The sequence below is a fragment of the Dipodomys spectabilis genome, unplaced genomic scaffold (genome assembly GCF_019054845.1).
Source record: "Dipodomys spectabilis isolate Male_0828 unplaced genomic scaffold, ASM1905484v1 ptg000039l, whole genome shotgun sequence".
NCBI lineage: Eukaryota > Metazoa > Chordata > Mammalia > Rodentia > Heteromyidae > Dipodomys > Dipodomys spectabilis.
The window spans coordinates 1,127,371-1,142,561 of NW_024870716.1; the positions used below are offsets into that span (position 1 = coordinate 1,127,371).

Below are 15,191 nucleotides of genomic sequence, written 5' to 3' on the forward strand. Positions count from 1 at the left end.
TCAGAGCCTTGATCTTGCTTAGCCTGCTTGCTCATGGCTAACACTCTACTACTTGAGCTATACCTTCAATCCAGTTTTTTGCTTAATTGGAGGTAAAAGCAAGTAGATTTTCCTTCTTTGACTAGCTTTGAACTTTGATCCTCCAGATCTCAACCTCCTGAGTAGCTAGGAATACAAGTTTGAGCCATCTATTCCCAATTTATTAAGTTACCTTTTATAGAATGAAATATGCTTCCCAGCTACACAAAAAGAGTCAAATAACCTTCTTCCATCACAATGCAGTGAACCAGAGGTGGGATAAGGTGTATAGTTTCAAAGTTATTTTATTTGTTTTTATAATATGCCTTTAATTTTCTATTTTTAAGAAAATATGATCAAGAATACAATAACTAAGGGGCTGGGGGTTTAGCTCAGTGGAAGGGTGCCCGCTTGGCGAGCACAAGGCCCTGGGTTTGGTCCTCAGCCCTGGGGAAAAAAAAAAGAATACAATAACTAAGACTTTTTAAAAAGTTCAAAATGCAAGTATACTTTCTTTTCCTTTCTTTTTTTCTTTTTTCTTCTTGCTGGTCCTGGGGCTTGAACTCAGGGCCTTGGCGCTGTCCCTGAGCTAGTCTCAGGGCTAGTCTCAGAGCTAGTCTCCTCTACTACTTGAGCCACGACTACTTCTAGCTTTTTTTTTTTTTTTTTGTAGTGGAGCCTGAACTGTGAGTCTGGGAGCTATCCGTGAGCTCTTCAGTTCAAGGCTAGTGCTCTACCACTTGAGCCACAGCACCACCTCAGGCTTTTTCTGCTTATGTGGTACTGAGGAAATGAACCCAGGGCCTCATGCATGCAAGGCAAGCACTCTACCACTGAGCCACCTTCCCAGCCCTTCTTCTAGCTTTTTGTGGGAATAATTAATTAGAAATAAGAGTCTCATGGACTTTGAACTATGAGTCTGGCTTTGAACTGTGATCCTTGGATTTCAGCCTTCTGAATAGTTAGGATTACAGACATGAGCCACCAACACCTAACCTTTCAAGTACATTTTCATTTCATTTTTTTCTTTTTCCTTTTTTTTGGGGGGGCCAGTCCTGGGGCTTGAACTCAGGGCCTGGTCACTGTCCCTGAGCTTCTTTTGCTCAAAGCTAGCAGTCTACTACTTGATTCACAGCGCCATATCTGGCTTTTTCTGTTTCTGTGGAACTGAGGAATCGAACCCAGGGCTTCATGCATGCTAGGCAAGCACTCTACCACTAGGCCACATTCCCAGACTACAAGTAAATTTTCTATCACTATCTTTCTCACTCTGTAAAGGTTTTCCTCATTTCTACTGAAAGCAGTTTCTTTAACATTGGTAGAATGTCCTATATGTACAAAGCCAGACTTGATACATTGCCTGGATCTGCTAGAAGTCCATCCTCTGAGGGAAGATTTTTCCTCACTTCCTGGGTCCCCTGGATTTCCTGGGCTGATTCAAGATTTCATACGCAGCCTGGATCTCCAGAAAGTGCCTTTGGGCCTCATCCTTCTGGTGCTGATTGTGGTCAGGGTGCCAGACTTTTACTAGCTCCCTGTAACTCCGATGTATTTCTTCATTTGTTGCCCCTTCTGAAAGGCCCAAAACCTTAGGGAAACAGAAGTTGACAAATCAGAATATGTCATTTTTTTTTAATTTTTTTTAATTTTTGGGTCCAGTCATGGGGCCTGAATTCTTTTTTTTTTTTTTTTTTTTTTATGGGGCCTGAATTCTGAGTGTGGGCGCTGTCCCTCAGCTCTTCAGCTCAAGGCTAGCACGCTACCACTTGAGCCATAGCACCACTTCCGGCTTTTTTTTTCTGCTTATGTGGTGCTGAGGAATCGAACCCAGGGCCTCATGCATGCAAGGCAAACACTACCACTGAGCCACCTTCTCAGCCTCACATTTTTTTTTTTTAGAGTAACTAGGTCTCTCTCTCTCTCTCTCTCTCTGGTCCTTTGATAAATCAGCCTAATGGGTATCTCTTGAACAACCTAGAATCTCAGATTTGAAAAATGCCAATCCAGGAGTGGTGGTTCATACCTGTAATCACAGTACTTGCTTGAAATTGTAACACTAGGAAAGCTAAAGGAGAAAGATATTGAGTTTCAGCCTAGCCTAGGCTTATCTAGTAAGATCATATCTCAAACAAAGATGTCAGATACAAAGGAATACACAGTAAAGAATTCCATTTAGGGCTGTGAAGGTGGCTTAGTGGTAGAGTGCTTGCCTGGAATGCATGAGACCCTAGGTTTGATTCCTCAGCACCACATAAACAGAAAAGGCTGGACGTGGCACTGTGGCTCAAGGGGCAGAGCCTTGAGCTGAAGAACGCAGGGACAGGGCCCAGGCCCAGAGTTCAAGCCCCATGACTGACCAAAAAAAAAAAAAAGAAAGAAAGAAAAAAAAAAGAATTCCATTTATTTGATGTTAAAGAATGGACAGCCGGGCGCTGGTGGCTCACACCTGTAATCCTAGCTACTCAGGAGGCTGAGATCTGAGGATCGCGGTTCAAAGCCAGCCCGGGCAGGAAAGTCTATGAGACCAATAAACCACTAGAAAACCAGAAGTGGCAGAGTGCTCGCCTTGAGCTGAAGAGTGCAGGGACAGCGCCCAGGCCCAGAGTTCAAGCCCCACAACCAACCCAAAAAAAAAAAAAAGAATAGACAAAAATAGCGCACACACACACACACACACACACACAAAAGAATGATTAAAAATTTATTAGGGAACAGGGCATTGGTAGCTCATGCCTGTAGTCTTAGCTACTCAGGAAGTTGAGATCTGAGGATCACAGTTCAAAGCCAGTCCAGGCAGGAAAGTCCATGAGCCTCTTTATCTCCAATTAACCACCAGAAAACTGGAAGTGGTGCTGTGTCTCAAAGTGGTAGAGTGCTAGCCTTGAACAAAAAAGCTTAGGGACAGTGGCAAGGCCTTGAGTTCAAGCTGCACAACCAACAAAAACAACAAAACAACACCAAGGAAAAAAAAAAAAAACTTGTTAAGAAGCTGGGCACCAGTGGCTCACACTTGTATTCCTAGCTACTCAGAAATCAAAGCCAGGGGCTGGGAAGGAGGCTCAGTGGTAGAGTGCTTGCCTTGCATGCCTGAGGCCCTGGGTTCGATTCCTCAGCACCACATAAGCAGAAAAAGCCAGAAGTGGTGCCTTCAGCTGAAGAGCTCATGGATAGCACCCAGACCCAGAGTTCAGGCCCCACAACAGGCAAAAAAAAAAAAAGAAAGAAAAGAAATCAAAGCCAGCTCAGGCAAGAAAAATTCTGTGAGACTCTTATCTCCAATTAACCAGCAAAAAGAGTGGAGCTGTGGCTCAAGTGATAAGAGTTCCAGCCTTGAGCAAAAATAGCTAAGGTACAATGTTCTGACCTTGAGTTCAAGCCACAGTACAGCACCAATATTTTTTTGTTAGGGCTAGGGATGTAGCTCAGTGGTACAGTGCTCACCTAGCATGCACGTGAAACCTTGGATTTGATCCCTCATCCCCAAGGAGGAAAAGAAAGAGAGGCTGGAGCCAGTGGCTCACACCGGTACTCCAGGCTACTCAGGAAGCTGCAATCTGGAAATCATGGTTTGAAACTAGCCTGAACAGAAAAATCCTTGAAACTTTATCTCCAATTAGCCAGCAAAATGCCATGCTAGAGGAGTGGCTCAAGTGGAAAACTGCCATTTGTGAGCAAGAAAGCGGAATGAGAGCACAAGGTCCTAAGTTCAAGCCTTAGAAGCCGCATCACAAAGAAAGGAGAAAAAACACTATGGTATGCAGAAAGCTTTTTGGTGGTTCCATGCCTTGATTTGCATTGTATATGCATAAAATAGTTTATTTTATATATGTTATACCTCAATAAAAGAAACTAACATAGACATACATTTCTCCAAGAGTGTGCCCAAAGAAACCTTTGAAAATACTTGGGAAGGGGGGGTGGTAGTGGAGACACTAGTTCTGACACCAGTTCTAACAGACCTCAGACAAGACAACCACTTGGCCCAGAGAAGAAAGCAAGCCTTACCTGGTAAGCCAGCTGCCGCTTCTCATCCTGAAAACTGTGAACAAACTCATAGAGCCTCTCCCACTCCTGGAAGTAGCTACCATTGAAGCCAAGATCTCCTACCAGTAGCCACCAGATCCGGTAAGGCAGAAGGAGTATAGTCTCCAGGAGTCGGCCAAGAAGGGGGAAGAAGCTGAACCAGCTCAAGAAAGTGCCAAGAGTTTCTGCTACATAGCTGAAAGTGGCAGCTGTGTTGTACAGGGCACTATATGCCAGGGGTCCAGTGAAAGCGAGGTAAGCTAAGCCTAGCCGGTAGAGCCGCACACTAAGCGTCTCTGATGCCACTGAAGCTTTGTAGCGGCGATGCTTCTGGGCTGTGATACTGGCAGCCAAGCTGATGGGTAGAATGGCTATAGGACGGCCATAGAAAATAGGGGAAGTAAGGAATGCTACCCCTAGAGTGTTCTTAAAGTCGGAGGTCTGGTTGCCAACAGCAGACACCAGCAAGACTCCTAAGCCAATTGCCAGTGGGAGACCAACAATGTAGAAGTTGGCCATGGAAGAGAGACTAATCAGAGCCACAAGGCCAAAATAGATGCCCACTATTATCTGGGCAGTAAAGCGAATAAGACTGAGGGGAGGTGTCCCCTTTCCTGGGCTCTGCTTCTGCCCCTGGAGTTTGTTGGCTTGAGCTACGAAGCTTGGAAGCTTCCAGAATTCCCATAGCCAACCCAATCCACCACCCCCCAGAGTAAGCATCCAGAGTAGGGCATGGCTGTCTCTTCCCAGGTATAGATGGTGGAGTCCAGCAGGACCCCCAACAGCCCAGAGGACATAGGTAATCAGAAGTCCCTTGGCCATCCTCTAGGGTAAAGGTCTCAGAACAAATCCAGTGGCACCTGACATTGCTTAGACTGCAGAAACTTCAGGGTCCTCTGTGACAATAAAGACCACCATAGCCCCAGAATTTATCCTTAGATCCTAAGAGAATGGGAGAAAAAAAAAAAGGCAGGATCATAAGACTATTACCAGGTCCCAACACAGCAACCGATCCCCCTTCCAGTAAAAGTCATGTCCAGATATACCACCATATCTGTGGAGTGCAAGGGTTTCATTCTTTTTCTAGTACCTCAATTCTATTCTTTACAACCACAGTGACTCCAAATTTAGGAGAGGAAATTGCAGAACTCAGTGCAGAGATTAAAAAAAAAAAATCAGGTCCAAAAAGAAATGTACTCTGTACTTGACTTATGTAACTGTAACCCCTTTGTACATCACTTTTATAATAATAAAATTTAAAAAAATAATCAGAAGCAGCCAGGCACCAGTGGCTCATGCCTGTAATCCTAGCTACTAAGGAGGCTGAGATCTGAGGATCACTGTTCAAAGCCAGCCTAGGCAGGAAAGTCCATGAAACTCTTTTTTTTTTGGGGGGGGGGTCCAGTCGTGGGGCCTGAACTCTGGGCTTGGGCACTGTCCCTCAGCTCTTCAGCTCAAGGCTAGTGCTCTACCATTTGAGCCACAGTGCCACTTCTGGCTTTTTTTTTGCTTATGTGGTGCTGGGGATTCGAACCCAGGGCCTCATGCATGCAAGGCAAGTGCTCTACCACTGAGCCACTTTCCCAGTCCATCCATGAGACTCTGATCTCCAAAACCATCAGAAAATTGGAAGTGGCACTGTGGCTTAAGTGGTAGACATTAGCCTTGAGCTGAAGAGCTGAGGGAGAGCGCCCAGGCCCAGAGTTCAAGCCTCCTGACTGACAGGAAAAAATAAACAGAAGCTTACTTTTCAGACCTTTCTGCAAACCACTAGTAAGGAAATATCTCATGGGTAGGAGAGGGGAGGAAAAGGACTAGGTAGGATGCTTTCCCAAACCCATACCTTTCCTTCCCCCTTAAAGTTGTCTATGACTCTTCTCAGTCACCTGGCTAAGGTTTTAAATCTCTCTCCAGCTTTCTCCCCTCTCCAGTCCATGTTAATTCCCCACAAGTTAAGCTTAGAAGGAATCCTGACTTCTCATCCATTAAACATTTTGGAAAATGTTTTATCTAGTCCTTGGCACCCCACAACTCAGCCACCTCCTCTGAGACAGGCCTCTCCAAAGAAACTGGACAAATCCCCAGAATATCAAACTAGATGCCAAAGCTTGCTGGCCTGACAATCTGTCTCCTCTAGGTCCATGGGGCCTCCTTTCCCGCCAATCCCAAGTGGAACAATACCTGGCTGCCCAGGCTCTCAGCACACCGCAATCCAGTCATTTTCCTTTGACCAGAGAGTCAAAATGGCCCCTCTCATTCGGCTCCCACTTCCATCCAAGTGGACTTTGCCTCTGTGTCTGCTGTGTCACGGAAGTCAGGCCTCTCCCCAAAGCCAGCCCCTTTGGGGGGGTCACCTTTACAGCACACACTCTTCTGGCCTGCCCTTTCGGATAAACTGAATGGAAAGCTTTCCCGGCGGACAGCACACCTGCACTTTGTAGGGGCTGGAATCTCCCCTGTCCCACCCCAGCCAGAAAACGCCTCTGGCAGTGCAGCACTGCAACCGCCAGGTGGCACTGCCGTTTACAGAAGAGAGAGTTGGGGAGGGTCGTCTCAAGGCCGGGGCACACTAGCTCAGAATAGTCCCTTCCGAGGGTCCTGCTCCCCCGCTGTCGAATCTGTACCGCGAAGAAGAGGAGAAAAAGAAGAAGAAAAAGGAGAAAGAAGAGGACGAGGACGAGGACGAGGAAGGAAGGAGGAGGAAGGAAGGAGGAGGAAGGAGGAGGAGGAAGGGAGGAAGAGGAGGAAGAGGACTTAAACAGGCCAATGGTTGCTTATTCTCACCGCCACAAACTGGACCTCAGCACCACAGGCTGCGCTCTTCCTGCTGCATTGCCCTCCAAGAATGCCCTGGTTGGTGGTTGGTTATAGTTCCCATTCCTCTAAATCATAGAAACCCACTGACAGTCTGCACACACGCACACCACGCACACGCGCACACAGGCACACTACTACTACCACCACCACCACCACCACTAGCACACCACACCTCTGAGTTCCCACCACACCTCTACCCTTCCAGTGGATACTGGAAACCCTGAGGCTGCTCTGTCCCATAAGCTAAAGGTGAAGAAGAAAAAAGACTAATTAAAATAAGAACAGATGGGCTGGGAAGGTGGCTCAGTGGTAAAGCGCTTGCCTTGCATGCCTGATGCCCTGGGTTCGATTCCTCAGTGTCCCATAAGCAAAAAGAAAAAAGCCGGAAGTGGCGCTGTGGCACAAGTGGTAGAGCCTTGAGCTGAAGAGCTGAGGGACAGCGCCCAGGCCCAGAGTTCAGGCCCCACGACCGGACCCTCCCAAAAAAAATTTAAAATAAGAACAGAGGATGGGAGCGCCCCACTACGGAGAGTAAGGTGTCAAGGAGACCGCAATCGTCCTTCCTCCAGCCTGAGTGCTAGAAAGGAGCAGGGGGTGCAAGACGCCTTAGTCTCCACGTCCCTTGCTCCAATCCTGGGTTTCAGCTCTATGACCTTGGCCAAATCACACCGCTTCTTGGGCCTTGCTTTTCTCTTTGTAAAGGAGAGGGGCTTGGATCCCCCGAATCCCCCCCCACTTTTGACTTAAGGGAGTTCTTGGGTTCTCTCCAAATCCCTTGCCCCTTAGTGCACCCCCTTTGCGGAGCTGAGGAGGGGGCTGGAAGGGGGAAATGCCGCACCCCCTCCCCATGGAGGCCCCTTCGGGGTTGGTGAGGGGCCTGGACAGGGAGGGACAGAGACGCAACTTCTCAGTGGCGGGCTGGGGGCGGGGGAAGACGGGGCACTGAATAATGAATGAGACTTAATTGGGCCCGCACTGCGCGCCGGCTCGCTAAGCTTGGCAAATAGTGCGGGCAGCGGCGGCAGCCACTGGACAAACAAACTAGCTCTGGGTGCGGGGAGCGGAAGGGAGGAGGAAGACTCCGAGGCAGCCGGAGGGTCGGGGGGTAGAAGGTGTGTGTGTGGCGCGGGGGGGGGGGGGTGGAAGGTGCGCAGCTCGCCCCAGCTGGGCGGTTCAAGGCACCCGGAGAGTGTGAGGCTACGCTGGCTTCCAGAAAGAGCTGGGAGGGGAGGGAACGGGGCTCGCAGCTCCTCTCTAGAAGCGAGAACTGGGGAGGGAAAAGAAGCGGATTGTGCGGGAGAGCCTGGGGCCCAAGGGCAATGTAAGCTCAAGGAAGAAAAAAAGATGGAGAAAGGAGTGGAGGGCGGAGGAGAGAGGGAGAAGTGAGCGAGGGGAAATTTAAAACACACACACACACACACACACACACACACACACATCGAAGCGCACCGAGGGAGTGGGAGTGGGGAGGAAAGCGGTTACGGAGAGGAAAAGGGAAGAGCGATGGAGGAACAAGCGAAGGGAGGTGCGGGCAGCTGAGAGAAGAGGAATTGGAGAGGAGTCGGGGAGAGACGAGGGAGGTGATCAGAATGAAAACAAGGTTTGGGGGGTGGGGGCGGTGGCCCAGACGGGCGCGCGGCGCCCCAGCCTGCGCCTCGCCCCGCCGGCGCTCCCGCCCTAAGCGCTCTCTCCAGTCGCCCGCACTCACTTTGTCACAATTACGGGGCCGTCACTCGGCCGGGATTGTTTTCCCCAAATTGTTGTTCTATAAACTGGCGCAGAGTGGGGAGGTGGGGGATCTGACAAGCTGGAGCAGCAGCCCAGGAAGCCTGGTGGCCTGGGTTTGGGCCCGGTGAATCAGAGCTCCGGCTGGGACTTCTAGATGGTACCGTCAGCCTCCTCACCGAGGCTGCTTTCACCCTCCAGGTCCATCTTGGCCTTGGCTACCTCGGTTTCCCCAGCCGAGCGCATTGGAAGGAACATTTGGAGTTGGGAGGCCAAGAAGCAGCCCGAACTGCCCTGACCACTCCATTTTTCTTTCTTTCTTTCTTCACTACCCAGATGTGCCTGGTCACCTTCCCAAGCAGCTTGGTCACCCTCGGGTCCCCCACTAAGTCTAGATTACCTTCCACCGAGCCCACTCTCTCTCGCCCCCCCTTCCACGGTGTCCCAGGCCACCTTGCTGTCCTACAATTCCGCAAACATCTGTTGCGCGCCCACTGAGCGCCAGAACTGCGTCCGCCAACCTCCCTTCCTTCCCCTCCCCCTTCCCCTCCCCGGCTCACCCTCCTCCACCCGCCCGCCGGGCCTGTCGGCTCCGTGACAGCCGCCGCCGAAGCCCAAGCCCCGCGGGAGCGGCCGGAGAGGAGCCGCCGCATGGCTGGCTCTGACACCGGCCCTCCCGGGCGGCTCCAAAAGCAACAGAGGGTGGCGGCCGCTGAAGCGAGACCAGAGCAGGCCGAGAGAGTTGGCAGGGCTAGACGGGGGAGGGAACAGGCCCTGGGTGGGCTTCTCTCTGGTTCTCCAAATCCTGCGGTTCTCTTTCGGTCGTCCTCAGGTCTCGCCCGGGGCCTCGACCCTGCCTTGGCTCCCGCGTGCCCGGGACGCAGTAGGCTTCCCGGCTCCCCTTCCCCCCAGCCCCGGTGATTTACACGCGGTCTCTGAGCAGCGGCCGCTTCCCAATCAGGAATATCGACCCCGGGCGGGGCCCTCGGGCCGCATCGATCCCTCTAAGGCTCGGGATTTAAAAATGTCAAATTTGCCTTTTCCAGGCGGGTGGAGGGGAGCAGGGGCCAGGAGGAGGGCCTTTTGGAGGAGGAACGGACAGCAGGGCATCGACCTAGTGCTTGTGTCCAGAATGAGAAGTGACCCTGCTCGCCCCAGCCCTAACATAACCTGGCCTTCGTTGGATAATCAGTTGCCTCTGAATATGAAGAAGGAAGTCCTGCTCTCCCCCCAAGCCATCCCCATTGAAATGGAGTATTTCTAGAGGGCAGAACCCAAGAGGGGCAAAGATCCTTCCCAAAATTTAGGGAGGAAAAATTGGAAGAGATCTGTAAAGGTGGAAATATGCAGACAGAAAGATAGGGACAAAGACAAAGATATACAGGCTCCAAGGAGAGCCTAGCCTGGCTAAATAAAACAGGGGGCTAGAAGCCCCAAAGCACCTCAACTCTCTGCTCTGCTGGCACACATTCTACACAGTATAACAACCGGCCAGGCAGCTAGGCTCAACTTCTTCCCGGTTTGGGAATGGGGAAGGAGAGTAGAGACAAAGCTAGGCGAAGAGACCGGTATTTTAGAAAGGAGAATTAATAGTATAATCAGCATTATCCCTCCAAGTTGTCAAATAATAGCCAACTATACCTGAAATTCAAAAGGTTGCTGAGTGCTGGTGGCTCATGCCTGTTAGACTGGCTACTAAGAAGGCTGAGATCTGAGGATCATGGTTTAAAGCCAGCCTGGGCAGAAAAGTCTGAGAGATTCTTATCTCCAATTAATCACCAGAAAACCACCAGAAGTGGAGTGGTAGCTCAGAGTGGTAGAGCACTAGCTTTAAGCAAAAGCATTCAGGACCCCCCACCCCAAATTAAGGTACCAGTAGCCAGGTCTTCAAGAGGTGTCTACCTTTTGGAAATGAGGTGTGTCCCCTCTACTTCTTAAGCTTTAATACAGGTATCTGGTGTCTTTTCATCATCCTTCTCTCAGAAGATCAGCAGCCGAAGAAGACCAATTGGAGATCACATTTTGTATTGGGCACTATATATATATATATATATATATATACATATATATGTATATATATATATATATATACACACACACACACACATACATATATAGAGAGTTATGGGCTGTGAAGAATGCTAGCAGTAATCGTCAGGCTTTGGAAAAGAAAAAAAAATCCATTACTTGTAATGCTTTGGGAAGGGCTGTTTGTGATGAGGTGGTAAAAGAGAGTTGTCCTGACCAGCACTCTCACAGTTAACATATATCACACACCCCTCAGCAACACACCTCAGCTGTCACCAAGCTAGTGCACTGCCATTTCCTCCAGAACTGCAGACAGAACTGACAGCAAGGAGGGGGGGGAGAGGCACACACAGGGCTCATCCTCAAACACAGGAAGCTCACACCTCCACTGACAAAATCAGGCCCACACGTCTCTGGCATTGACACATACAGTCACTGATCCTGACGGCCTCTACACTTGTCAATCCCTGCCATACACACCATCTCTGAGCAATCTCACACAATCCCTCCGGGGCTATCCACACCCTTTCTTAACATCTCAGACCTTAAATGCCTAACCCAAGGATAGACTCTATGTCCACCACTCCTCCACCCGCTCCTCCACCTTCCTTAATTCTACAATCAGAGCCAGGGCCAACAACTGGGAGGGTGAGTTCAAGGAAGTCAAGTACCAAGGTCTAGGTGATGAACCATGAGCAAATAGAGTGATGGGACTGTTAAAACCTCCCTCATTCCCCCTCCTGCCCCTGGCCTCTTTCCTGGCACGTCCACTCTGGCCGCTTGCCTGGCCCGTTGCCCGCCTGTCAGTGGAGTAATGAATGCGCACTCCGGGCCCTGGGCCCCGCCCTCTCTCCCCCCCAGTCGTTCATCACTGCCAGCACCGCCCACCTCTCTGCCTTCCCGCCGGGAGGGTTCAGCAGCCAGAGCCGCGAGAGCCCCTCTCCCCGCACCCCACCTCAACCACTAATTGTCAGATTGAGATGTTGATTTGTCAGTTGGGAGCCAGCGCCAAAGAATCCACAGTAAAACCTGGATTCCTTGAACTTGCTTTTGACTCCACTCAGCTTCGCCCGGATTTTGGAGCTTTTCTTGATTTGATATGGATGGGTTGGATTTTTTTACCCGAGTGAGTGCGTATGAGCAATGCAATGGCACTCTATTCCGATAGGAGGCGCCATAAGCCAGAGAGCCTCAGTTTTCCTCAAATGGGTGGTCTTGGGCTTCCTTCCACTTGTTGGGCCCGGGGACCTTAGGAAACCGTCCTGGAGTGCCCGGCAGGGGGCACCCTGAGCCTCGATCCTTCGGTCTCGCCTGTCTAGTCCTATCTTCTCGGCAAGAAGACCTCAGGCTACCCGACCCAGTCTGGCTTAGAAGACGCCTGGGGGCAAAAATCTTCTTTTCCAGTCGCCTCCGGCTTCAGTCCTGGGCTCTGGCGCTGCCGAGGCACCTGCTGCAGGTCCGCCCTTGCCCGGCCCTGGGCGCCTAGGCTGCAGGCCCAGCCCCGCCCTCTCCCGGGCTCGGGAGCTCCCGGGCGGCCGACTGAGTGACGGGCAGCCGGTGATTATGCGGAAGGGGGAGCGGGGTGCGCCGCGGGCGGCAGCGCTGACCCTTCACATTTCCGATCCGCCGGGACCCTCATCCATCCGAAGCTGCTCTTTGTCTGGCCGCCTAATTGCCGGCGGACAGGATGGATGGCGGGACCGACAGCCGCGGAATCCCTAATAAAGGCCGCGGCCGCCGGGGAGGGAGCGTAGCAAGGGGGGGGGGGTGGTGGATGAAGGAAAAGGATGGTTAGGAGGTGGGAAGGAGGAGCTCGGCCGAGCTTCGAGACGCTGACTTGAAGAGCCCTCTGCAGCCCAGGATGGGGGTCCCCTCCTGCCCAGGTACTACTGTGGGTGTGAGGCTCGTTAAATCTACTGCTGGTCAGGGAAAAGAAGAGAGAATTAGGAACCCCAGGGAGAGAGACATCCTAGGGCCTACGCCAACTTAGTTGAGCCCTAACTAGAGGCTCCTGGCCTCGGAGCTTTCACCAGCCCACGCCCCTCCCTCAACTCCCCGCAACACATTCCCCTCCTTCCACCTGTCGGACTCCCTGTGCGCGATCCAATATCCTGAAATGAGGGGCCTGACAGCTGTCTGTGCAGCCAATTGCCACAATTCATTAAGCGGAGCATGCAGAGGGCCAGGGGTGGGTAGGAGGGGAGCGCCTAGGAAGATGGTGGTGGTGGAGGAGGGGGGGGGGGGGAAGGGCTAGGAGCTTCACCTGATTAGGGTTGGAGAGCTTCTTCGGAAGGGAGTGGGCCACAAGTTTTGTCCTACCAGACACCTTGTGATTTCTACCTACACGCTAGAGAGCTGAAGAGTTGCACTTCAGCCCCAAGGCCCCTGATGCAATCTTTTGATCTCACTGATGCATGGAGTGAGAACCCTGGGCCTGGTTGGTTGCACCCTCTGTCCCCCATGGAAGCATAGACAGCAAAGTATGCTCATGTTCTTGGACCACTCCTTTTTTCCCAACCACTGCCATGGAGGAACCGGCTCAATTTTCTCTTCTGCAACTGAAGCAGACTAGTTCTCTTGTTTTCCACTCCTTTCTTTTCTTCTTACCCCCCTCCCCCCCAACCAAGGCTGGAACTCAGGGTCTCACACTCTCACTTGGCTTTTTTTTTTCTTCTTCTCAAGGTTGGCATACTACTTGAGCCACACCTCCATTTTAAGATTTTTTTTTCTGATTATTTAGAGAGAAGAATCTCTCCAGTTTGTCTTCCTGGATTGGCTTCAAATCACAATCCTCAGATCTTAACCTCTAGTAGCTAAACTTAGAGGTCTGAGCCACCAGTGCCCGGCCATTCCTTCCTGTTTCCATACCTTCTCCTCCTCCTCCATCTGAACAATTCTCTGTAAATAACATTGACTTCCCTTAGCCAACAGTTGAGTCCTGTTGGGTGTCGGAATTGACAGCATTAGGGCATCCAATACCCCACCATGTTAGCCTCATGCTTACAAATTTCTCCAATCAAGTCTTGATGGATGCCGAGTTTGATTCTGTCTCTTCCTCCCATTACCTGGGATGTACTTCTGCAGAGCACTGAGAGGAAAGCCAAGAACATCCGAATTCCACTTTTGAGACTTTTCCTTACAGGGTGGTAACTGGATACTGGATAAACTATTTTCCCCTTCTGGGCCTCAGTTTCTTTATCTGTAAACGAGGGATAATAATCTGCCTCTCAAGGACGGATTGCCAAGTCATAGATTGCCATCCAACGAGAGAAAGTAAGCATCAGATACCTAGCCTTGGACAAAAGAAAAAAAAAACACCTCTAAAATAGAGCCCCATACAAGTGGCTCACATCTGTAGTCTGATTCTGATCTATTCAGGTTTGAAGCCATTAGGAAGAGAAAAGTCTGAAAGACTTTATCCCCAATTAACCAGCAAAAAATGATGGACTGGAGGTAAAGCTCAAGTGGTAGTATGCCAGCTATAAGGGGATAAAGCTAAGGAAACACTTGAGGTCAAGCTTGAGAACCTGCACACACACACACACACACACACACACACACACAATACACACATACACACACACACACACACCTCTAAAATATGCTAAGCATTTGTGATATTTCCATGTATTCTCTTCATCTCAAGTGGACAAATCCTTTCTCTTCTTCATACTCAGAGCTTAGTAGCAAGAAACCCAATCTAGCTGGGCACCAGTGGCTCATGCCTGTAATCCTAGATACTTAGGAGGCTGAGATCTGAGGATCACCTTTCAAAGCCAGCACAGGCAGGAAAATCCATGAGACTCTTATCTCCAATTAACCACCAGAAAACTGGAAGTAGCGCTGTTGCTCAAGTGATAGAGCATTCGCCTTGAGCTGAAGAGCTGAGGGACAGTGCCCAAGCCCAGAGTTCAAGTCCCACGACCAAAAAGAAAAGGAAAGAAACCCAGTTTAGATCCAGTTTATGTCATCTCTGATAATGGGAGCTGACTGCCAGAGTGTGAGAGGGGAAGAGAAAAGCACTCCTTGGCTGGTCATGAAGATGTGGAAGAAGAGAGAATGAGAACAAGAGGGGAAGTACTGCTTTGTTATACCACTAGATAATTTCTTTCTTCTTACAGATGAGGAAACTGAGGCTTTACAAGTGGTGGCAGTATATCACACTTCTTGTCTTCCTCCCATGGGTCCTTTGCTGCTTACCTCCCTCACCCCCTTTCTTCCCTTGGGTGGGGGGGCTAGGTCAGTGACAAGAAGTGTGAGAGAAGGAATAAAAAGAATGTTCAAGGAGCCAGGACCTTTCCAGGAGACTTCATAAAAATTTAATACAAAAACTTCTGCAGAATAGAAAGCATATAAAACATGCAAATCATATGCTAATAACATGCTAATCAAAAGTCTGGTCCTTGGAGAACTCTGACACACACTAGGCTATAACCCTAAGGGATATTCTAGGGGAAAGCCCTGGGTTCCAGGACAGGTGGGGATATACTTTAGGGTCAGGTTATGGAGTTAAGATTCAGTTTAGGATTGGAGGGGAGTGAATTTGGGACTAGGGTCAGGATTAGTAAAGGTTAGTACAG

At 50.2% G+C, this 15,191-nt stretch overlaps 1 protein-coding gene across 1 annotated transcript; it reads right to left on the reverse strand.

Annotated features, from left to right (window-relative positions):
- Positions 1-305: 305 nt before the first annotated feature.
- Dnajc22 (DnaJ heat shock protein family (Hsp40) member C22) lies at positions 306-6,405 on the reverse strand. Its single transcript, XM_042677615.1, has 4 exons — positions 6,223-6,405; positions 4,024-4,983; positions 1,379-1,606; positions 306-465 (listed from the first exon to the last, which is right to left on the reverse strand). Exons 2-3 carry the CDS (start codon positions 4,861-4,863, stop codon positions 1,421-1,423), a joined length of 1,026 nt encoding a protein of 341 aa, XP_042533549.1. The 5' UTR covers positions 4,864-4,983; positions 6,223-6,405; the 3' UTR covers positions 306-465; positions 1,379-1,420.
- Positions 6,406-15,191: the final 8,786 nt, after the last annotated feature.

What these genes read in the sequence shown, in the direction of transcription:
- Dnajc22 (XM_042677615.1), bottom strand. Translation starts at nt 4,863, where the DNA reads ATGGCCAAGGGACTTCTGATTACCTATGTCCTCTGGGCTGTTGGGGGT. An exon ending in AGCGGCAGCTGGCTTACCAG is followed by an intron (nt 1,607 to 4,023) that starts GTAAGGCTTGCT and finishes TGTTTCCCTAAG; the next exon opens with GTTTTGGGCCTTTCAGAAGG.